This window comes from Fukomys damarensis, unplaced genomic scaffold (assembly GCF_012274545.1).
Source record: "Fukomys damarensis isolate Sample0158 unplaced genomic scaffold, DMR_v1.0_HiC HiC_scaffold_26, whole genome shotgun sequence".
In the NCBI taxonomy this organism is placed as follows: Eukaryota; Metazoa; Chordata; class Mammalia; order Rodentia; family Bathyergidae; genus Fukomys; species Fukomys damarensis.
This window is the reverse complement of record NW_022900938.1, coordinates 33,919,977-33,943,699: the sequence shown is the minus strand read 5'-3', so window position 1 is coordinate 33,943,699 and position 23,723 is coordinate 33,919,977. Positions and strand designations below refer to the sequence as shown.

The window sequence follows — 23,723 nt, the reverse complement described above, 5'->3', positions numbered from 1 at the left end:
ATGAAAAGATGGAAATAAAGTGTTTGTAGATGGGGAGGGGAGGAGGGGGTGAAGGGGGGGCAGGGACAAGGGGAAAAAATGAGAACTAAGACTTGTCATGTAGAGGTACAAGATCCCAACAATGAATGTAACTGTACTGTATCCCTAAAATGTACCAATAAACTCAATTAAAGCTGAAAAAAAATGCATGATCCAGAAAAGAATTGATGAGCTGGGAACTTCTGTTCTGTGAAAGACAGTGTCAAGAGAATGAGAAGATAAGTCGCAGACTAGAAGAGAGCATTTGCAAAAGACACATCTGATAAGAATTTGTTATGTTAAGTATACATAAAACTCTTAAAACTCATCAAGGAAACAAACCACTTCATTGAAAAGTGAGCCGAAGACTTGCACAGACACCTCACTAAAGAAGATACACAGATAACAAATAAACACATGAAAAGATGCCTCGTATCATATGTTGTTAGAGAAATGCAAATGAGACAACAATTAGATACCACTGCATGCCTACTAGAATGGCCAAACCTGGAACACTGACAACACTGGCTGCTTTCTGAGATATGGAGCAACAGGATCTCTTCTTCATTCCTAGCTCAAGAGCAAAATGATCCGGCAACTATGGCAGTTTCTTGCAAAACTCTATATACACTTCCCATATGATCCAGCAATAAAACTCCATAGCACTTTACCAAGGGAATTGAAAACTTATAACTAAACAAAAGCTTTCAGGTATCTATTTATATTAACTTTATTTATAATTGCCCCCCCCCAAATGGAAGCAACCTAGATGCTTTCAGTAGCTGAATGGAAAAACTGTGGCACATTCAGATAATGGATATTATTCAGTGCTAAAAAGAAATGAACTGTGGAGACGTGAAAAGACATGGTGGAATCCTAAATGCACATTATTCAGTGAAAGCAACCTATATGAAAAGGACACATGTTGTATTATTTTAATATGACGTGGAGAAGGCAATACTGTGGAGCCAGGAAAGAAGCTCATTGCTGCCTAGCATATGTGGTCCCCTGTTTGATCCCCAACACCACTAAATAAATAAATAAAATTTAAAAATAAAAAAATCGTTGTTTATTTATGAACAAAAAGATCAGAGATTGAGGCAGGGAAAGATGAATAGGCAAAGCATAGGGAATTTTTAGGGCAGTGAAACTATTGTAAACAGCTAAGCTAGGCAAAAATATTACAAGCAGGGTTGTATCAGACAGGGTAGGTCCCCAAGAAAATCAGGGCAAAGGCAAAAACATATTACAGCTGTGCTGAAGGCACTTCTGTTAGAGGCCAGGCCTTAAGATACAGACAAAATGACCAGGCCTAAGGTAAGTGGTAACAACTGATCTAGATAGAAGTCTAGATAGACCTAAGTCACCCTCGTGGATGACCAAGACCATAGGACTCATTCTTTCCTAAAAAGTTCTTTGTTCCTTTCATGTACACTTGCTAGGCAACCTGCTTCCTCATTGGACTGATGTTATCTAAGCAACTATACTTTCAATATTACTGGTTGATCATAGCTTTAACCCACATTCTACCCATGTGGTTGTGCTTTATAAAACTTCCTCTGAGAAGTGGAGGCCTCAGCTACCCATTCAAGACCCTTCCTGCCTCTCAAGAACTATTCTGAATAAACATTTCCTATTCTTAACCTCCCTTGTTCCTATAAGTCATTCTTCGATTTTAGGGAATGCAAACAAGGCATATCAGATATCTAACAGGTTAAGAATTATAATATTTCCCTTATGTCATTTAAAGGTACCATCTCATCTCCTATATCATCCTTATATCAAAACGACCCCATAAGATACTGCATCGGTAGATACGTGCCATTATGTGTTTGTCAAATCCTAGAATGTACAATGTCAAAATTGAACCCTAATGTAAACTATGGACTTTGAGTACCCATGATACAGTCATGTAAATTCTTGGATTTTGGTGGGGAATGATGGTAACTGAGGAGTCTTTGCATGAATAGGACAGGGGATATATGTGAAATCTCTGTACCTTCCACTCAATTTTTTTGTAAACCTAAAACTTCTCTAAAAAATAAAGTCTATTTTTTAAAAATTAAGAATGTCTGTTCTCAAAAGAGATACTCTGGAGAGTGAGAAGGAGCAATTTATTGAGAGAAATTAACTGTAGTACATGCAAGTGACAAAGGATTTTTACATCATCAACAAAGAAGACATGCTAATTAAAACAGATATGGATGTGGCAAATAAATATGTTACAAGTGTTCAGCATCACTAGTCATTAGAGAAATATTAATTGAAAGCATAATGGCATGGGAGTGTGTACCCCTTAGAATGGCTAAAACCTGTTAAACTGTAAATTTAAAACATGATCTCACATTGAAGACCCAGAAAATTCCACCAAAAGACTCCTAGACTTAACTGACACTATTAGCAGAGTAGCTGGATACAAGGTCATCACCCAAAAATCAGTAGCCTTCTTGTACACAAATAACAGATTCATTGAGAAAGAAATCAGGGAAATAATTCCTTGCACAATAGCATCCCAAAAAATGAAGGAATCAATCTAACAAAAGAAGCAAAAAACCTCTATACTGAAAACTACAGCACTCTGAAAAAAGAGATTAAAGAGGATATAAGAAAATGGAAAGATATCCCCTGCTCCTGGGTAGGAAGAATCAACATAGTAAAAATGGCCATACTACCAAAATGGCTATACAGATTCAATGCAATGCCAATTGAAATTCCAACACTATATTTCACAGAAATAGAAAAAAGAATCCAAAAATTCTTTGGAACCATAAGAGACCTAGAATAGCAAAAGCCATCCTAGGCAACAGACACATGGCAGCGGGCATAACAATTCCCAATATGAAACTATACTACAAAGCCACTATGATAAAAACAGCATGGCACTGGCAAAGAAACAGACTTGAGGATCAGTGGAACAGATTGGAAGACACAAAAACAATTCCAGATGTACTCAGCTACTTCATCTTTGACAAAGGAGCTGACCATCCCCATGGGAGGAAAGATAGCCACTTTAATAAATGGCGTTGGAAAACTGGATCTCAACCTGCCAAAGATTAAAACTAGACCCTTATCTTTCCCCATGCACTAAATTAAAATCCAAGTAGATTAAAGATCTAAATATTAAAACAGAAACACTAAACTTGCTGGAAGATAAGTTAGGCAGAACTCTTGAAGACATTGGCATAGGAAAAGACTTTATGAACAAATCCTCAGTTGCACAGAAACTAGCAGAAAGAATCAACAACTGGAATCTCATCTTATTAAAAAGCTTCTGCACTGCAAAAGAAACCATCAACAGAACTAAGAGACAACCTACAATGTGGGAAAAAATTTTTTACCAGCTGCTCCTCAGACAAAGGACTATTATCTAGAATATATAAAGAACTCAAAACTATCAGCCCCCCAAATATAAGAACCTGATTCAAGAATGGGCATCTGAAATGAGCAGACATTTCTCAAAGAAGTAAAAGCAGCAAGTAAATATATGAAAAAATATTCCACATCACTGGTCATTCAAGAGATGCAGATGAAAACAACACTGAGATTCCACCTCACCCCTCAAAGAATGGCTGCTATCAAGAAATCAACCAATAACAAATGTTGGCAGGGTTGTGGGGAGAAAGGAACCCTTCTCCATTGTTGGTGGGAGTGCAGACTGGTGCAACCACTATGGAAATCAATATGGAGATACCTCAAAGAGCTGGGACTAGATGCTCCATTTGACCCAGCCATCCCTCTGCTGGGTATCTTTCCAAAAGAATTAAAAGAATCATATCACAGTGATATATGTGCACCTGTGTTTATAACGACACCGTTTGTAATAGCTAAAACTTGGAAACAGCCCATTTGCCCATCAGTTGGAAACTGAATAATGAAGATGTAGTTTTTCTATAAAATGGAATACTACTCAGCTACGAAGAACGAGAAAATAGATTCATTCATAGAATACATATTGAGGACACACTCCTAAGTGAATAAATAAGTCACACATGTGTAAGTACTGAATAGTTTCTCTGGTGTGAAAAACTATAATAGTATATAAGATCCTAATGAGATAATTGACAATGTGAAAAAGGAAGAAAAGCGCTAAAGGTATAGGGAAAATGGGAAGGGTAGGGGAAAGGGAATAAGGGAAAAGAAAAAATATGAGAAAATGAAAAAATGGAAATAAAATATTTGTAAATGGGGAGGGGAGGAGGGAGTGAAGGGAGGGCAGGGACAAGGGGAAAAAATGAGAACCAAAGGTACAAGATGCACCTTTGTAAGGGTACAAGATCCCAATGATGAATGTAACTGTACTGTATACCTAAAATGCACCAATAAACTCAATGAGAAAAAAATAAATAAAACATGATCTCAGATGCAAAATTGGAATGTAATTGGTACAATTGCTTTGGAAACATAGTTCCCTACCATGTCTACTAAAACTGAGCATAAGCACAGCCTCCTAGCAATTTTAGGATAAGAAAAATAAAGATAGGCAGAAAGGAGACAGGGATATCATAAATTTAAAATTCTGCTTTTATCCCTCGTACCAATAAATAAATAAATAAATAAAACTCTGCTTTTAAGGAAACTACTGCTTCCGAACACAATAACAGTCATCCAAGGTTACAATGCCTTCTTTTTTTCCCTTCTAGGCAGCACACTCCAAAATTCGTAACAGTCTCAAAAGCTATAATAAGCTTTTATAATAAGGCATGGTGGTGCACACCTGTAATCCCAGCTCAGGGAGGCTGAGGTAGGAGGATGAGGACTGCTGCAAGTTCGAGGTCAACCACATAGAGAGTTCAACGCCAGCCTTAACTGCATACCAAGACCCTGCCTCAAAAAAAAAATGGGCCCATCCTTTTCTTCTGATATTACAGATTATAAAATCCAAAGATGTGTCCCTTAAGCCAGCAGCACTGTTCACTGGGTATCTCTGAACTTCATACACAGGAAAGATATTTGCATTCTAATCTAGGTCACTAGTGAGTAACCTGACAGACAAAAACCTAGGAGTAACACACGCACCTAGTGTGTTCCTACATCACCAGCCTTGAGGACACTCCTCAAACCACATAAATACGCCAGCCCCAGACCATAATTCATCCCATCCTCAAGTGACTGCACTTGCTTCTAAGTGTGTACTTCTTTGATGCTGCTTAATAAATCTGCCTATGCCACTCACTGTTGAGTCCTGCAATTTTTTACACGACAACTCAAGAACCTACTCTTGGGAGTTAGTCTGAGGCCCACCCCTCCTCAGACCCCGTCTGGTGACAATTGTACTCCAAGATATATACACCCAACCAAAATGGGCCCACAGAATGGGCTGTCCTGAGACAAACAAGTGCTCAGAGAAGCATTTGTTGTTATTGATGCTGTCATGGTCACGTTTCTGAGTAATCCAGATGTCACTTAAATTTCAGAAAGTACAGGTTGTTCTGAAAAGGGCTGGGATCTGTCAAGTATTTGGTCATAAGGAATAACCAGTTCCTACACGAACCTTCTAGCCAAGTATGGAACCATGGGGAGTGTCACCAGATAAACTTCAGTTCTCACCCGCAATTCGTCTTATCTCACCGGCCTCCTATGTCTCTCCCCTTCCTTAGGCATGGCTCCAAGGATGCAACCCTCAGGAGCTGAAATTACCAGTGTAGGGGGACTTGCAACAGGATGGAGAGTTCCTGATATCCCCAAGCACTTCTTAGTAGACTTGCCTTTAATACACCTCAGCATCAGAAGCCCCAGGCCTCTGGGGCATCAGGTGTTGTGGGTACCCTTGGACAGCCTTAGGCAGTGGCAGGAATGTACGGGGAGGGGACAGCTTCTACCTGGATCACTGCAGAGGTGCAGAGAGCCCACTTCACACACAGCCAAAAGTGCCCAGGGCCTGCTTCCTACGTGCTGGGGGTGGAATAACTAGAGCTAACATTCATGCCTGGCTGTGTTATCCCTTTCGGTCTTCACAGAAGCTCTATTATTTTGGTACCACAATTACCCCTGTTACACTGCCAAAATCCCGAGACCCAGAAACTGTAATGTGTCTGAAGTCATCCACCAGGGAGCAGAGCTGGACCCACCTCTGCCTGGAACCAGATCTCTTAAAAAGACCCCTTCTGTCAGGTGCCTAGCAGTGGCTCTCCTGCTCCTGTGACATCGCTGTTGGGCCCAGGAGGTTAATGAGTAAAACTGAGCCTAGGTACATTAACTTCCTTGACCCAGAAGGTTGCGTAAACTGGGTGGCTTCCAACAAAATCTACTGTTTCAAGTTTTGGGGCTTAGGAGTCTGAGATTAAGGTGCAGGAAGTGTCAGCCTCCCTCTTAAACCTGCAGGGGAGACTCCATCCCTGCTATTTTCTAGCTTCTGGTGATAACAGCAATCCTTGGCATCCTTGGCTTGTAGATGCCTCCCCGTCTCCCACCTCACTCTCACAGTGTGTTCTCACAGATGTCTGTATCTCTGCAATTTTCCTCTTCATATAAGGACAATTCTCTTATTAGATTGAGGGGCTATCTTTTTACAGCGTGACCTTATAGTTAACTAATTGCACCCATAGTAACCCCAGTCTGTGGCACTGAGCATTAGATCTTTAGCATTCTTTCTGGGGACATGATTCGATCCGTAGACACAAGGATGAGTTCTTTTGATATTTTTAACCTTATACCCCTACTTAATTTTTTTTCTATTTTATTTATTTATTTTTGGTACCAGGAATTGAACTCAGGACCTTGTGCTTGTGAGGCAGGCGGCGGCACCACTGAGCTAAATCCCCCGCCCCTAATACCTTTCTTTAAACTGAACAGTCGAGTATGTTTCACAGAGGATATAAGGGTGGAATCACATGCTGACTCTATAGCAGCTGCTCACTCTTTTTCACCAGGCCCCTGCAGGAGGAAGTGGTGCTGATCCCAGAATCAAATGAAGATGTGAGTCTCATTAGCAAGTTAAGATAATAATGATTTGTATGTGGGGACTGGAGGTTATAGAATACTTTTCTACCCAAAGCGAAAAGAAGAAAGAAAAGGGGGTGTAGCCACAATGACTTTCCAGCTCAAAGACTACATCTTGAAAGAATTAGAAAGTAGCAAAAGCATAGAGGCAGGAAAAGAAAAAAAAATGTCCCAGGGGAGTGTATTGTGTTATTTATCTGGTCCAAGGAAAACAGCTGTTTGCTGGTGAAGACTTGCTTTTGTAGAGCTCTGTGCTTCTTCCAGAGCTTGGGGAGGGGGTGCTCAAATCAGTTCTTATGAAGGCAATCATTAAGCTTTCTTCCCATGAGGTCTTTCATTCTTGTGGAGTTTGATTTCCCTGGTTTTCTCATTCATTATCAGTAAATGCAGGGCTACCCATATTATGCAAAAGTTTACCCCCGGGCTCGACTGTGTTTCTAGGACACCCAAGATTCCAAAAAAGAACATGTAATTGTTTCTGGCACAAGGGTAGAGCGAATGTCTGTCTCTGGGCTGCATGTTATCTGCTTTGCCTTCAGGCTTTCAATTGTCAGCCTTCCACAGTCGGGCAGGTAGAGATGGGAGTGTGCTAATTAGATCAGGAGCTTGATCTTGAAGTCTGTACCTGCAATGACTAGGTAGTCGGCTTCAGGAACTTTTGAGCACTACCTGTCTTTCTCCCAGTCTGCCTGGAATGTAATTATCTTGTCAGCCGAGAAGTTGTAGTGCACCTCTGAATGAGTGCTCGGCAGCAGCAACAGAGTGATAAGGGAAGACGCACGGACCCACGGTGCATGACTGCTCTGAGACAAACAAATGCACCGAGAGGCGCTGGAGAATGGAGACTCAGAGAACAAAGAAGCTGCCTTGAGTATTTGTTACTGAGGATGCTTCAGATCTTCTCTTAACAAGATTACCTTGCCTTTCTGAGAGCAGCGGACCTTTGCGGGGAAGGCGAGTCCCTAAGCTTTAGAAAGCCCTTTTAAAATGGGAAGCAGTGTGGGGTTCAGAGGCAGCCTATGTGCTTTGCCGACCAATGACAGGTAATAAAACTCTGAAGGATAAGAAGTAGGAAGGAGATGAAGGGGACAAGGAAATAGCAGGCAGGTGTATGTGTAAGGACTACAAAAGAGCACGCAGCCCTCCATACTGCAAGTGTGGTAGGTGTACTGGCAGCATCAGCATTTTTTCTTAGAAATGTAGAATCTTGGGCCCAGCCCAGACCCCCTGAATCAGAGTCTGCATGTTAACAAGCCCCCTCAACATGACTGGATACAACAGAGGAGACTTTAAAAAGAAGATACTTGTACCTTCATCTCAACCCCAGACTTGCTGATTTAATCAGATCACAGTACAGATTGAGCACTTGATTTAAAGCAAACAAAATAAAACAATGCAAAACACTCCCTAGGTAGTTTTGATGAGCACCAAAGCTTGTGAACCACTGGTTCAGAATGGTCTCTTCAGAGCGGGTTGTAATTTGGAAAATAAAGGTATTATGTTTTAAAGCCTATTTTTAAGCCATCATTCATGTGAAGTTTTCAGCCCCTCTCACACTTAGCAACAAAAGTGGTTTTATTCAATGCCTGCTGCCCATGGATTAGCACTGTGTTTTCCTCTCTTGGCCTCTAAGATCGGGGCATTTGCTTTCAGCTTCCTTTTCCCACTTTATTCCCTTCTTTCCCAGCTCACTCCAGACTGAGTGACCTAATTTTAATTTTTCAAACCCTGAATCCTTTGCTGCCTCAGGGACTTTGCACATGCCTTCTCTTCTTGAAGATTTCTCAGTCTTCAGTTTTCAGCCTATCACTTCTTCCAAGGAGTCCTCCTATAAGATCCTACGAAAGTTCTTACCCTTTCTCTCTTTATTACCCCCATTGTGGTATACTATTCCCTTGATAATACCTTTAAAAGTTGGACTTGACTATTTGCTCATTATTTCTTGTCTACTTACCCCAATAAACTAAACTAGAGCATGTTTAATTAGAAATAGAGAATGTTTAATTCTCTTCTATTCACCTAGTGCCTAGTTCAGTGTTTGGCATAACACACAGAACAGAAGGATGAAGGCAAGGTTCAGCGAGCTAAGCCCTGTGGACTATATTTTGCCTATCACCTATTTCTGTAAGTAACCACACTCATATGTTTCCTTATGGTCTAGGAGGCTTTTCATGCAACAGTGGTAGGGCTGAGCAGTCGTGTCAGAAGCCAGATAGCCCACAAAGCTTTATGTCCCTCTCTGACTCTTCACCAAGAGGGTACCGGATAAAACACAGCATGAAGTTTGAATTTCAGAGAAGAAAGGGGATAATTTCTAATATAAGTGTATTTATACTTATACTAAACATACTTTACTAAAGATTGTTACTTAAAATTCTAGTTTAAATGGATATTCTATTTTTATGTGCAAACTCTAGTAACCATATGAAATAAGCGTGTCAACCTCTGAATTAATAAAAGAATGCATGTCCAAATTATGCAAGATTAATGAATGTCTTCCAAAACTTTTTGTTTACTTCTGGAAGATATAATACTGTAGGAGAAAGAAAATAAGAAATTATGCTGGAATTAATATTGCCTTTTTGTAGCCCCTCCCAGATAACTTGACATGAAATCAAGCATAACGCTTCTAAACTTTATGTCCAGGGGGCTGTCCTCCAGTGTGTAGTTGCCACCTGTGACCATTGACAGGGCTATTCCATGTGGAAAGTACTTGGTTCTAGTCAGGCTCCTGCATGGTACTCCAAACTGGGTACAGGCCCTGTAAGCACAGCTGTACCACGGGCTAGACTCACAAGCACCACCATGTGCAGTCTTCGGGGCATGGACAGATGACTAAATGAAACAGGAATTCTCTCTTCTGTGGAGCCCCAAGAGAGCATAGGGAAGGGTAATTCAGAGCCTGAGTCCTTTGGGCCTCAGAGAGGATCCTTATTTATAAGACATCTGAGTCCTCACCAAAGGGGCGCTCTCAGGGATAAGAAGAAAGCAGGTACTAAAAGCAAATTGGCTGTTTTAGGAAAGTTAGAACATGAACACATGAAGAGGTTGGCATTGTGCATGTGTAAAAATGTAGCCAGCAGGAGGAACGTAGTACATGCTCAGGTTTGGCTAAAAGAAAAAGACAGGGAATCCTTATCCTTAAATGTCAACATTAGTTAGCTATGTCTGAGGGGTGAGTTTCTGAACGATCTTTATTTCCTTTGCACTTTTTAGTCTTCCATTTCCCTCTTTTTTTGGCAAATAATATATTAATTTTGTAATCAGAAAAAGAGTAACTTATGTTTGTTTTGCTTTGGCCACACTTCCACGCTACATTGTAGTGGGAGAGTACTGGATGCAGTCACTTGGGAAGGAAACCCGGACAGTCCCAGTAAAACCGAGAACACCGTTCTCCTGTCACCCAGGGACTTTGCCTACAGATGTGGGTGCCCCAGGGGGTGTGTGGACAAAGGCGTGCACAACTGCAGTATCTGTCCTGCTGCCCAGGTGGAGGTGGCAAGATACTCTCTGGCACAGAAAGAGCTCACTGCTGTCACAACACCCAGAGCACTGGGGTGACTGGGGTGAAGTCGCCTAGAGCTACACCAGCCTCCCTGGGTAAGTCTCGAGTGCAGAGCACTGAGCACAACAACATGAACGTACTCAACCTAACAATGGTTAAAATGGTCAAGTTTATGTTTATATGTAATACGAAAATATAAGAAAATATAATTTTTAAAAAATTATTGGAGTTCATGGTAATTCCTTCCTCAGGATCAGTTATTTATAGGAAAGCCAGAGGTCACTGGTCTGGTCCTTTACCAACTAAAATGAAGTTGTGGAAATAATATGTACACCATGAAATTAAGCTTATAAGCCATATTTATATAACTATAAATGTACCTATGTTTTTATAGGACAGAAACCAAGTATGAAAATAATGAACCTTAAATTTAGGATAGCAGTGACCTCTATGAAAAAAAAAAAAGGAGTTCAGACCAGTATTGGGCAGTTACATAGGCAGGCAACTGTATGTGAGATGTTTAATTTCTTTTAAGAAATCATAACAAAAATGGTGCCCAAATATTAAGGCTTAAGAAAGACTGGCAGTGGGTATGCCGGTGTTCATTTTATTTCTTTTTTTTTCTGTATGCTTATGTACTTATCATCACAGTAAACTACACCTGTTGTTAGACCTGGTGTCCCCATTGCCCCCTTGATAAACCAGAGATAGTGATTGCCAAAATAGTAGCAGGTTTCGGTGGCTGATCAATGGCATAATGCTCCCTAGCAGTGTTGCCTGTTCTTACCACTCAGAGCTTAAATAACCCAGAATCAAAGACTCTCTTCACAGCTATGCACCTTTAAATTGCTCTGTTCATCTAAATTAACAGCAACAGTAAAGAACCCTAGGTCAAGTGTTTCCTAGCTTTGGTGACTGTCATTGAACAGGAATTCACTTATTGGTTCATCTGTCAGGGATCTCTGCTCAACCCTTGGTCTATGTGCCTTTAAAGTGATGTCTAAATTGGCTGCTTCATTTAAAATACTGCCCTTCAGGTATGCTAGGGTTTAGAGATTGGCATGGTCTGTCCTGACAGCAGCCTGAGTTCAATTCTAACTTATCTCAGTGGTTGAAGCTGGAGTTTGTCTGTATTCAAATCCTGGCTCTTTTGTCTCTAAGTTGGAACTACTTCTACATGATTTTCTTTGTTATTTGGCTACTGTGAAATATCACCTGATGATCAGTAGGATGATGCAATCATACATTGAGATAAATAGCTGCTTTTTTTCCCATTAAGTTTATTGGTACATTTTAGGTATATAATACAGTTACATTCATCACTGGGATCTTGTACCTTTACATGATGTATCTTGGTTCTTAGTTTTTTTTCCCCATTCAACTTAGAGACAAAAGGAGTGATAGGCACCTGCACATTTCTGCAGGTGGATGGTATTCTACAGTATTTTACCAAGCTTATTAGATTCTGATTGCTAGGGTGGGGAGGAAAGACATGTTATTCAACTGTCCATCAAAGCCTAGTTTCTCCCTTGCATCAGTCTAATCTTTTCCATCACTGTCTTTAAATTCATTCAGACCTTTATTTTGTACTATTTTGATATTTATTTCATCTAATGAAATTATTATTTTAAATATTCTATTGTTCATATTTGTAAGTCTGATATGTTATATAAGCTTTTATTTTAACTTTCTTTTTGTTGAGTCTTTAAATATTTCAGCATAAATATAATTGCCTTAAAAAAGCCCTTCCTAAACTTAAAAACAAAACAAACAACCAACCACCACCAACAGAAACAAATCCTGGCTCTTACAACTTGCTTTGCTATTTGAGTTCTATAGCCATAAAATGTAGACTAATTGATAAAATGAGTGTAAAACTCTCTAACCCCAGACTGTCACCTAATAAGCTTTTTGCAGATCAGGCTGGGCCTTCAGTTTTGATCCTTATAATGTAGAGGGTTTGGTCCAACACTTGATACTATCAGCATCGAAGGCAGTTTCATGACTGCTAATTATTCTGCTGTCCCTTATAACAAAAACAGTGAATAGAAAAAAGAACAAACACTGCCACATGAAAACTCTGGGTCCTCAGCAAAACTCTGCCAGGAGGTCTATCTTTGAAATACAAGTCTCTACGATCCCCGGTACCTAAATAAATAAATAAATAATAAAATAGAATACAAGTCTCTAAAATGTCCTCATCCTGTTTTTTAAGCTAATTATGGATTTAAGGATCTGTGCTTGCTCTATGAGACTTCTTGAATTAGGCACTGTCTTATTCTCTTAAATAATCACTGCCTCTGGCCTGGTTCATGAGAGGTGCTTGTGAAATGTTTGATTAATGAATTAATGAGTGAAAAAATGACTAGGTAGTCAGTGGCATCTTGGCTACAATGATATACTACACATCCTAGATATTGAAGTATTTATTATATATATTTTTTGGCTTGTTTGTTTGTTTTGTTTTGTTTTGTTTGAGACAGGGTCTCACTATGTAGTTGAGACTGACCTGGAACTCACTATATAGCCCAAGCTGGTCTCGAACTCACAGCGATCCTCCTGCCTCCGCCTCCTGAGTGCTGGGATTACAGGCATGTGCCACCACACCTGGCTGACATTGAAATATTTAGATCTTTTATGAAAGAATCTAATCTTATTTTTCTATGTAAGCTTGGCATAATAGGGCCTATCAGTAAGTTCCAGTTTAAATCTGTACTTTTTTCTTTATGTGCATTTATTTTCCAGGCTATGAGGCTTTGAGTTCTTTAGCAGAGGAGTACCATTTGTGGTGTGAGGGATAACTACTAATGATTTTTCATGACTGGGATTTATTAATTAGCCTGGAAAGTACTCCTTACATCTCTGCTTGATAATCTGAGGGCACAAGTTTTGTTTCCAAGTTCCCCCTCTCTGAGGGATGTTTACATTCATGAGGAAAGTATAGGCAGCTGGCTTTCCTTAGCCTTTGTTCCCAGATACTATCAATCAAGCAGAAATTGAAATATTTTCCATTATACTTGGATTAACAGAAATTTGTTAATTCCATGGACATTTCTCATAATCCAGAAATTATCCTTTACCGCAGATGGTTTTATTTTTACTAAAATATGAGTTTGAAACATCCAATTAAAGGATAGGGTTGATAACAGCGAGAACAATTTTTTAGATTATGCCCTAAAATTAGCTACAGTAGAGTTCACTTAACTTTGTTATCCATGTGGAGATCACTGGAATTCATGGTAATTTCCCCTCCCCAGGTTTAGTCATTGATGGTTAAAGCTGGAAGTCATCAGATGCAGTCCTTTCATTTTATTAAAAAAAGGATCATTGGGGCCGGGGATTTAGCTCAGTGGTGCTGCTGCCTGACTCCCGAGTGCAAGGACCCAAGTTCAATCCCCAGTACCAAACAAACAAACAAAAAAAACCATAATCATAAAAAAGGATTATATTTTATAAAATCAGAGAGATTTTTTCACTTGAGCAAAGTTGTTTTGATTTTTTCCAATGAGAACTTTAAAAAACAAAACAATTATTGAAAAGGATAACAAATATCAAAAGGACCCAAATGTTTTTTCAGCACTGGGGGTGACCCAGAGTCCCTGCACTGAACTACATCCCTAGTTATTTATTTTATTTTGAGGCAGAGTCTCACTAAATTTCTCCAGCTGTGCTTGAACGTGTGATCCTTCTGCTTCAGCCTCCCAGAGTGCTGTGATTGCTAGGGTGTACCACGACACCCGGGTAGGGTCCAATTTTTATTCTATTCCCCTCTTTATTTTCCCTATCTCCTTTCCTCCCTTGCTACAGGGAAAAACTAAAAAGAGCCAGAAAAAGAACGAAGGAGTGGAACAAAAATGGTGTACTGATTACTGGAAAGTGGAAAGCTGTGCACAGTCTAATTTTCACAAACCACACAAGCACATCAGCTCGTAGCACACTGCGGCTGCTCTTTGCCTGGCTTTTAGACCTAATGGTCATCAGGTGGTGAAAACTAGTCAGTTTTCCTTTCATAGCCCAGTGGGAAGGATATGGCACTTCCCCAGCAGGTCTGTCCTGCTTTCCTCTGGGCTGTCTGGGCACAGGGCAGAAAAAGCAAGCAGAGACAGCCTGGGCTGCTGAGGACCCTAGCCAAGGTCAATCTCCCTGCTCTAAGCAATGGGTTCCCTCAATCTCAAAAAGTATTTGTCATATAAAACTCTTAAGTCCCCATTTGGAACATGTGACCCAGCTTCAGAAAAGATGAGGGACTTTTATTAACCTTTCATTCATTCAACAAAAACTGAGAATTCATCCTAAACAGGAGGATGAGAAAGAGCCACCATACTCCACAAAGACTGATAACTGAGGACTTCTTGTCTCCAGAGGAGAGGGCCCTGTGGTGGCATAACAATCCACCTGTACCACTCTCCCCATACTTTAGACACAGGCACATCAGTTAGTTGACACAGATGTTAGTGAGTAAACTGTCAGTGACTGTTACCAAGTATTGTGTTTCAGTGTTACATCTCAAACACCAGATCATATAATAATTATTTCTATTAACTTCACAAAAGTCATCTTTTTCAGCCTGATGTAGGTGCTCTAAAAAGGGATGATTTGATAATGTAGTAACCCCCCCCACTAATTTAATTTCATTTTATCTCACTATCTCGGTAGCAAGGAGATGCTAGTCAAATTAGACAGTTAGGGTTTAGTAGCCTGGTGCTATCTTAATGTAAATTAAGAGTAAACACTTAAAACCAATAGAAAATATATAAACATTTTTTTAAAACTTGGGTAATTGAATCCTGGTTCAAAATGGTATTTAGAACTAGAATATAACACACTACCTGCTGCTCAGTTATCTATCATTATCTTTTGAACACTGTAATTGGATAAACAGGAAACGATTCATAATAATAAGTTTGTTCAAAATAATGTGTTTGCTGGAGTCTGGGGTGTGCACTGCCGTCACAGTGAACTGAAGGTAAATCCGCTGATTGCATCCTTCCCATTGTTGGTTCATCTCTCTTCAGCAGCGTACAGAGGCACAGTACACCTGGGCAGGCCAAAGCACTTGGCCAAAATGGCTGAAAAAGCAGTCATTCTCCTGCATTCCAGGAGAGCAACATAAATCTTATTTGCTGCAAGACGGAGCCGCCATTGAACCTAACCCATCCCCTGCCTGCTGGGCAGGCACATAGTTATGCTTAGCACAAAACTTGGGTGAATAATTTGCCTTCTGGAATTTCCATTAGATCTCACCACTTAGTTGCTCTATGTGTCTATTTTTCAATGATTCTTTGGTAGTTATGGTCCTTACATCACAGCTATCCAAACATTAGGTAGCACAGGACTTCTGCACACTAGGGCTCCTTCTGAGAGATTTAAATTGAAAGGCAACACAGGCCATTATTGGTGTCTATTTTCAGTTTTCATTATCAATAAAACAAGAGATCAGCATTTTCATGCTGTGTGAAACTTTTAGGAAATGCAACGTTGCTGTCATTATCTTTAGATGAGGCTGCCGCTGGCCCTACTAATGCAGACAGAATGATGAGCCCATCACAATAAAAAATAAAATAATGAATTGACCACAATCACCAAGAGAGCTGCTGACCAGGTCTGCTGCCTGGCTCCCTGAAATGTCCCTTTGAATTTAGAAGAGCCTGGCTAGCAAAGACCACAGATCATGACAGAACATAAATTGGTTTCATAATGAGATTAGTAGGCAGGCAGAATAGATGTCTTGCTGTTATATTGGAGGCAGGCTTTAATCTGCTGTTTTCCTTGGAAATGATCATTTCTTTTATAACAGGGGAACCATGATGCAACCTTAAATCCAACAGATTCTGTTTTGCCACAGAGCTCTTTTTCATCTTCCTCTGTCTTTTTAATAGCAGTTTGGGGGAGGCACATAAATAAGTGCAGAGTCTCAAAGATTATTACCAAAGTGAACTATGGAAACCTATGCTCATGATAATCAATCCTGTTCCCCAGACTCCCTTTTGAAAGCAAGTTCTGTGCAACTTCCTCTCCCCTGCCAAAGCTGGAGCCTGCCAGGGAGGAGGTGTTGTGACCCCCAGGGTCCTCTCACTTTAGTCTTAAGTGATCAAAGGGAGAATAGCTTTGCTATTGTATTTGGGGTGTATTTAAAGAAATCTTTACTGCAACTCTATTACTTAAAACCATTGGAAACAAGTATCCCATATTAAAGGGCCTTAGCAAAATGCCAGATCAGGTGAACCCACAAGGTCTCAGAGTAGAACAAAAGCCTCCAGTATGAATCTTGATTGCAAGGGACTTCCTTGGCTTGCAGCAGAAGGCAGTCTCACCTGGGAGTACAATAACCTCCTCTCATTAAAAATGCAAGATAGCATCTCCTTCTGGATCCTTTCTACAAAACCTGATGCAAGTTCATGGACTGTGCCATACTTGGTAGTGAATACATTTAATCAGATCCTTCTGTGAACTAATCTCAGAGTTTCCTGAGCTCTTTAAATCACCAAGCAAGTTAAGAGGTCCTTGCAAAAGGAATGGGAGACCAGACTCCAAATTTAGGAGTATTTGACACTTCAGCACAGAAGGCACAGACAATTTAATTTCTCTGCATTTCTTGGGGCCCACACTAAAGCATCTCTGAAATGGCAGATTAGGAGTAGGTCACTGACTAGCTTCTCAGTTCATGGCATTTCAACATATATATATTTTTTTTAGGCTAGGAAGAAACCACAGAAACCTTTTATATTTGCATATATGTTTTACAGTTTACATGATGGTTTACAAACATCATTTTATGTCATAAAGTAAGTCCTTTTTCATAGTTGGTGCTTCTATCTAAAATTGGGATCCACTTTAAGAAGAAATTATTATTTGGGCCAATTTAATAAGTTTTTCTCCTTTAACTTTCCACTTCTCAATAGCTATGTCAATACTTGTGTATTTTCTATGTATCTAATTTGCAAATGTCAAAAAATTTAAAGTCAATTCTTCTCTTAATATTTTCTGTGTTCTCTGATAACTTCTGCCTCACCAGATGAAATAGTTCAAGAGGAGACAGACTAATTTTCCTCTAGGTAGGTGGTCCTGTGTTTATTGGTATTCTCTTCCAATTTACCCTGTTCATTTCCATAATAACTCTTTCTTCTTTGTCCCACATCTGCCCCCACTGTCTACTGCAGCTCCACCATTATAATTTAAATTACTAGCAGTAAATGAATTCACTTTGCCAAGTGCCCTGTACATTTGGTATGTGTTAATGATTATCTAATGGCTTTCTTGTGTGTTGAACTCATCAAGTTAAAGTTTCATGACATAATCTCCCTGAAGGAATTTTCCGGATTATGTTTACTTACCTCATATAATGGTACTTGTTCTTGGGTTACAGCAAAGATCAGTAACACATTGTTTTGCACCAATTTATCAATGAGTTGTCCAATTGTTGGGTATTCCTAAAATTAATACATAGACTTTTTAAGTATCACCTTATTAAAATAATTTGCATAAGGAAAAGAATGTTTATTTTGAAGACATTTTACTGAGCTGAGCATTTCAAAGTTCACAAGTATTATTATATCCATTACTCTGGGCAAACAAGGATACAATTAGCACTACTCACTTAGTTGGTTCAGTAATTATTTTCCAAATCCAATAAATTCAGTTTTGTCCTAAGAGTCAGTTTCTGCCAGTGTGTTGCCCCATGGTTACTCACTTTGAAGCAGATAACTTGCTGTTTACATAAAGGCTTATACTTTGGTCATATTTTCAAGGATGGAGAAGTATTTCTTTTAATATGCACTCACTGGAGGCAGGAAGGTTAAAACCGAGGGAGGACATTTAGACAATGATGTATGTGATTGAGGCGGCCCTTGCAGCTCTGAAATTTTTATTGGACTTGAATGAGGTCCCATTAAGGCTGAGGAGGGGACAGAATGACACACTGCTAAGGAATGACACACTACAATTCTATGCCTGTTTGAGAATTTCTTGGGATTGGTTTTACTGCCTATTCAGTGTCATAAGCTAGTTGAGTGGGACCCTATTTTCACAGGACAATTGAAAACTTGCTGCACTTCCAGCCCATTGACACACGCATTCCCATGTAATACAGTACTTGAAAGCAAGGAAGTCATTGACTATCAAATTTGAATATGAACTTTACTTTCCAAGTCTGGGAAAACCTAAAATTTGCTTCCCTATCCTGTGAATCCAGTTGTGGATGATACACAAAGAGGAAAGTCAAATGAGGGAGTCGCCTGCATCTGATTAAAGTAAGAATGTGTCGATTATAGCTGCTGTCGGCCCAAATGGAGGAACACTGCTAAACGGCCTGAAAATGGGACGTGTTCTCACATTCTCAATGATGCTGGGGTATTTTTATCTAAAGTCTTCCTTAGGCACAAAGTTCAAATTGAGGGAAAAAGTATACTTTTGTGTTGAATACTCAGGTAAATTTCCCAACTGCAAATCTGGCTGTATATATACTTTCGATCAAATTTGGATTTGTATTAGTACAGATAACAGATAATATAATTTTTTTCTGAGTCTAATGCATTCAGTTTCTTCTGCTTTTCAACCCTCCAAAGTTTAAGTGTCTTTCAACCTCGAGCCTAAGTCCTGCCATCTCCACACCTTCCCATACCTTTCAACTACTGGGCACATGGAGCCAGGATCATACCACAGATCCCACAGAAGATGCAGTTTTCTCTATGAATAAGATCTATTGGTTTAATCTCCACAACTATATTACAGGTTCAAGGCCAGAAACCACATCCTATTATTTTGTGGCCCCAGAAATCTGGCCCAGTTCTGAGTACACAGGAAATGCTCTAAGGACCCAGGGGGCATGGAAATGGTCCAGGGCTTCTGTACAAGTAGCAAGAATAAGCTGAAATTTTATTAGGCAATAGGTAGTATTTGCTTTTATGATCTTCCTATTTTCAAAATATGTATTATGGGGCATTTGAAAAATTGCAAGAAAAAGATAACGAAAAAGTTTCAATTTCTCAGTTTCTTGTCCCCTGTTGACAAAAGAAAACAAAAAAAACAAAATGTGCTCATTCTCACTGCTGTTATGATATGAAATGGCAGATTATGTGATTAAAGAATATATATATTTGGGAAGTGCAGGTCCAAAGTTACGGGAAAACATTCAAGTTAAAGTTTAGAAATTTAGGTCAAGGAATGGTACTAATGTAAACATTTCATTTATAGAAAGCACTCTTTCCAGTTGATAAATTTTTGGAACCATATTTTCTCTTGCGTTGAATGGGTACGTGTGATCAGGTTGCTGCTTCGTAATTCACAGTGTTTCACATATAGTCAACATCTACTGTGTTCCAGGCTCTGTGCTGTCAAGAAATAGAGATAAAAACAGAACCACCCCTAGTCCTAGGACTATGCAATAAAAACAGAAATAAGCAAACACAATTTTATCTAGAGATCTAAGAAGATATCTATGTATAAGGGTAAAGGAAGAGGCAATGGTTTCAGGGCCTAATGGAAGTCAGAGGTCCTTTGAGGACAGCGGTGATTGAGCGGGGTGTTTTTTGGTCTTGTTTTGTTTTCAGATATACTCCCCAATTCAATCTAGGCTGCCATAGAGACAGAAAGAGCAGGGGTTATTTCCTTTAGCATCCTAGTGCAGACCAAAACAACAACAAATGAGCTGGATATTAAAGGATAATCAGGAGTTTCTCAACAAACTAGGAGAAAGGGGACTTGAAGAAGAGGGAATAACATAGACAAACAGAGCAGCCATATGATCTGGATACATAGGGTTCTGCTGCTGAGCCTGTATGTCAAAAGAGCTCTGCAAATGTCACATCGTTTCACAAAAGTCAAGTGTTTTATTTTTCAGCATCACCAGCATTTTTTAAATGACAGAAAATAAGATAAATGTTAGTAAGGATCAACCAAGCATTATCTGACTAGTTGTTTCCCAGGGAGTCCCATAGCTTATGTAAATATGGCAAAATTTATGGACAACTATTTCTAACAACTTCCATTTGGTACTGTACTAGTCTGGGCCTGCCTTTCTGAGCTGTGTTTTGGAACAGAAAGAGTTACCAAGGCTGTTGTTTTACTTGCCCCAGGGTCTTCAACGGTTGGGGGACTCTAGGATAACATGTACCATTACAGATCCAAACTACTTCTATGTCCCTACCACTCATCTGTGCTCCAGAGCAAGCTCTAATGATAGTGAGGATTCAAAGGGGCAGTTTATTCATCTCCAATCAGAAAATGTGTATTGCTTTCATCAAGCATGAGTTATTTCATGTTGTGTTATGGCAACTGTTGCTTCATTTGCCTACTTGTGGCCCAGAAAGCGGTGCAGGGTACAGGGTACGTACCATGACAGTTGACATGGAGTATTCATTCTTGTTGTCCAAGTGACAGAGCCCATCGTTGGGAATGACAATACCTGCCAGTTTGCTGTCCATTCCAAAATGCGAATCGGCGTCACTCACAAATACCAAGAGATGGAGTGAATCATTCCTCCAGCCAATTTTTTCCTGGAGTAAGAAAGGAACATCAGATTTCATTGGGGAGAGCTGGGCACATAGAAGTGTGGATGAGCTCTGCTTAGACGCATCCAGATTATGAACAACACACTGCCGATCTATTTTAACCTCCTTCATCTATTGGGACTTGATACTATGAACATGAAATTCTGTGGCATTTGCTTTTTCCTCAATAACATTTTTGGATGATTTATGTTTCAGGGAAAAAAATACCTCCACTACAATCAGTATTCATTGATTTTTACATAATTAATTATTTTTACTGCCCAGCTTTTAATTCACCAGAAAAATGAGAAAAGAATAATGAAGGTCAGAGAGAATCCCAAATCTAAGTTGAAACACAATCAGTCAAAATGTAACCTAAAATGAATGAAAAGTAAGCCTGTTTCATTAAACGGTCATCTAACATGTAGACACACATTTTTCTTTCTAGTTATGTAATCCTAGTGATATAACCCACAATTTTAGTGATATAATCCAAAAGATCAAGGACAACCCTGAGGTCCTACTGATGTTGATTGTTCACAGTCTGCACTTTAGCGGAGCTCTTCCCTTTAATATTCCCTGTTATAATATTCCCTTTAATATTCAAGAATCACTTAAACAAAGCACTCATCTTGACTGTTCCGACCTTCCTTATGCTTTCCCTTCACCTCTAATTCTTTGGCCCTGCCACCTTTGAGGAGCTTTAGCCTTGCCCATTTCCTGATATTTCCAAAAGAAAGTTATTGTCTAAAGATGGTGGACTCATTCTCATGATTATCTGTTAAATAGTTAAAGGCGGACAGGGTTCCAACACTGTCATAGAGACAGTATGACTTCTGATGCTTATTTTGTTGTTTTTCAAAATAATAGGTATGTATTTGTCAGTATAGCTATGTACTGATTCAGGGCATTTTTATTTTATCTTTACATTTTTTGTGTGTCGTGTTAGGGATTAAACCCAGGGTCTTCTCATTGAAGCACATCCCAGTCCTTTAAACATTTTTCTTTTAAATTTTGAGATAGGGTCTCTCACTATGTCACTAAAATAAATTTCCCAGACTGAGCTGGAACTTCTAATCCTCCTGCCTGTCTGTGCTCAGATCACAGGCATCCTGCCACTGTGCTCACTTTACTTTTTTATTAATGTTCTGCCTTTGATATTTTTTCACCATAGTTAATCCAAAACCAAATTAATATGATCTTGATCTGTGAAAATTAGTCACTTTTTTCAACGGTACTAATGTTCTTTTACTTTATTTGAATACTAGTCATATAAAAGAGTCCCTATTTCAATATGATTGAATTAAAATTTTTTATAGAAATTTTGTGTTTTAAAATAGTATCAATCCGGGGATTTAGCTCAGCGGTTCGGTGGCCTGCCTTGCAAGCACAAGGACCCAAGTTCAATCCCCAGTACCAAAAAAAAAAAAAGTGTCAAAATATGATGATTATAGGAAAGAAAGTTATTTAAGCTTTCTAAAGCAGATTTCTTAATAAGAGATGAATTTATGTTATCAGAATAAAACCTTGCTCCCCTCAGCATACCTTACACACAGCAGCTTGCATAATTGCATCAAATCCACCTTCAGGTGTGTCAATATTAGCAGAGATTTTCTGATTTTTCACAATTTCATTGAATCTTTCAGCATCACTTGTCAATGGCAGAATGTGCTTGAATCCAAATGTAGGTAAGCAGGAGTATGGAATACTACTGCAAAAGTAAGATATAAAAATATTCTTAAAATATGATGCAACACACAAATAGCCTAGCAACATTTTAAAAAATGAGGATTCATTTTTTCCAAAGGACTTGGATTCTGGAACTTGGCTGTAAATCTCACAGTTAAGGTTGCTGTCAACGTGTTCTGCCCATCCCTTCCATGTTGACAATCTAACTGATACTTATTTAGACTTAGCATATGTCTTATTGGCTCAAACTCAGATAAAAGAAAATCAGGTGCTCAGATTCCACATTCCAATGCCTACAATCATGACCTTCTACTGCTTCCCAAACAAAACCCAGCTTTACGTTTACATGATGACAGTTTCTTTGTATTCTGGTATCTTAAGCTGTTGCCAACTATCAGTTATTTCACTTCAAGGCAGAGAGGAACTAGTCTTCCTTCTCTGCTCCCTGCTGTACTCCTATCTCTGCCTGCCATAGGCCCAGAAGTCACAGAATTACTCTTGGTTCTAGCATACAACTCTACCATGACTGAATAGAAAGTTGGGGAACAGCCTGGGAACAAAGCTACCCCTTAAAATATCATGTTAGGATAAAATCTGCCCCAAAGGTAATACAGTTGAAGCAAAAAAAGCTGACCCATAAATTTAGCCATATCTTATTCTAAAAGTCAGTTACTAGCTCTATGTGAATCTTTTGACAAGTTACTCAGCCCTTCTTAGCTTTGAGTTTTCATTTGTAAAGTGAGGATACTAGCTAGCATAGAGCAGATGTTCTCAAGATAGGGTCCCTAGTCTCATAGCATGAGCATCATGTGAGAAATTGTTAGAAGTATAAATACCGTACACCTACTGACTTACGTATATTATTGGGGAATATTATTTTTAATTTTCATTTTATTACTAATATGACCAAGCTCTTATCTATATTTATTGACATTTGGCATTTATTCTTTTGTCAAATTTCCAGCTTATTCACTTTGCTTATTTTATTATGGGGGTATTTTTACTTCTAATTAAATTATAAGAACTCTTACAAATACTGATTTGTCTTTGTAGTTCATCTTCTAAATTTCTGATTTTTATATATA

General features: G+C 39.2%; 1 protein-coding gene and 1 non-coding gene across 3 annotated transcripts in view; both read right to left on the bottom strand.

The window, feature by feature from the left end:
- Positions 1-23,723, bottom strand: part of Itgb6 (integrin subunit beta 6) — an 80,920-nt gene that overhangs the window by 43,409 nt on the left and 13,788 nt on the right. For both annotated transcript variants that reach the window (XM_010606818.2, XM_010606819.2), the window contains 3 exons: positions 22,495-22,660; positions 20,794-20,955; positions 17,797-17,892 (listed from right to left, as the gene is read on the bottom strand). In XM_010606818.2, the coding sequence (XP_010605120.1) occupies positions 17,797-17,892; positions 20,794-20,955; positions 22,495-22,660 (424 nt within the window). The remainder of the gene's footprint in view (positions 1-17,796; positions 17,893-20,793; positions 20,956-22,494; positions 22,661-23,723) is intronic.
- On the bottom strand, positions 20,009-20,139 carry LOC117283475. Its single transcript, XR_004514450.1, has one exon. It is a non-coding gene; the product is annotated as a small nucleolar RNA SNORA31 (small nucleolar RNA).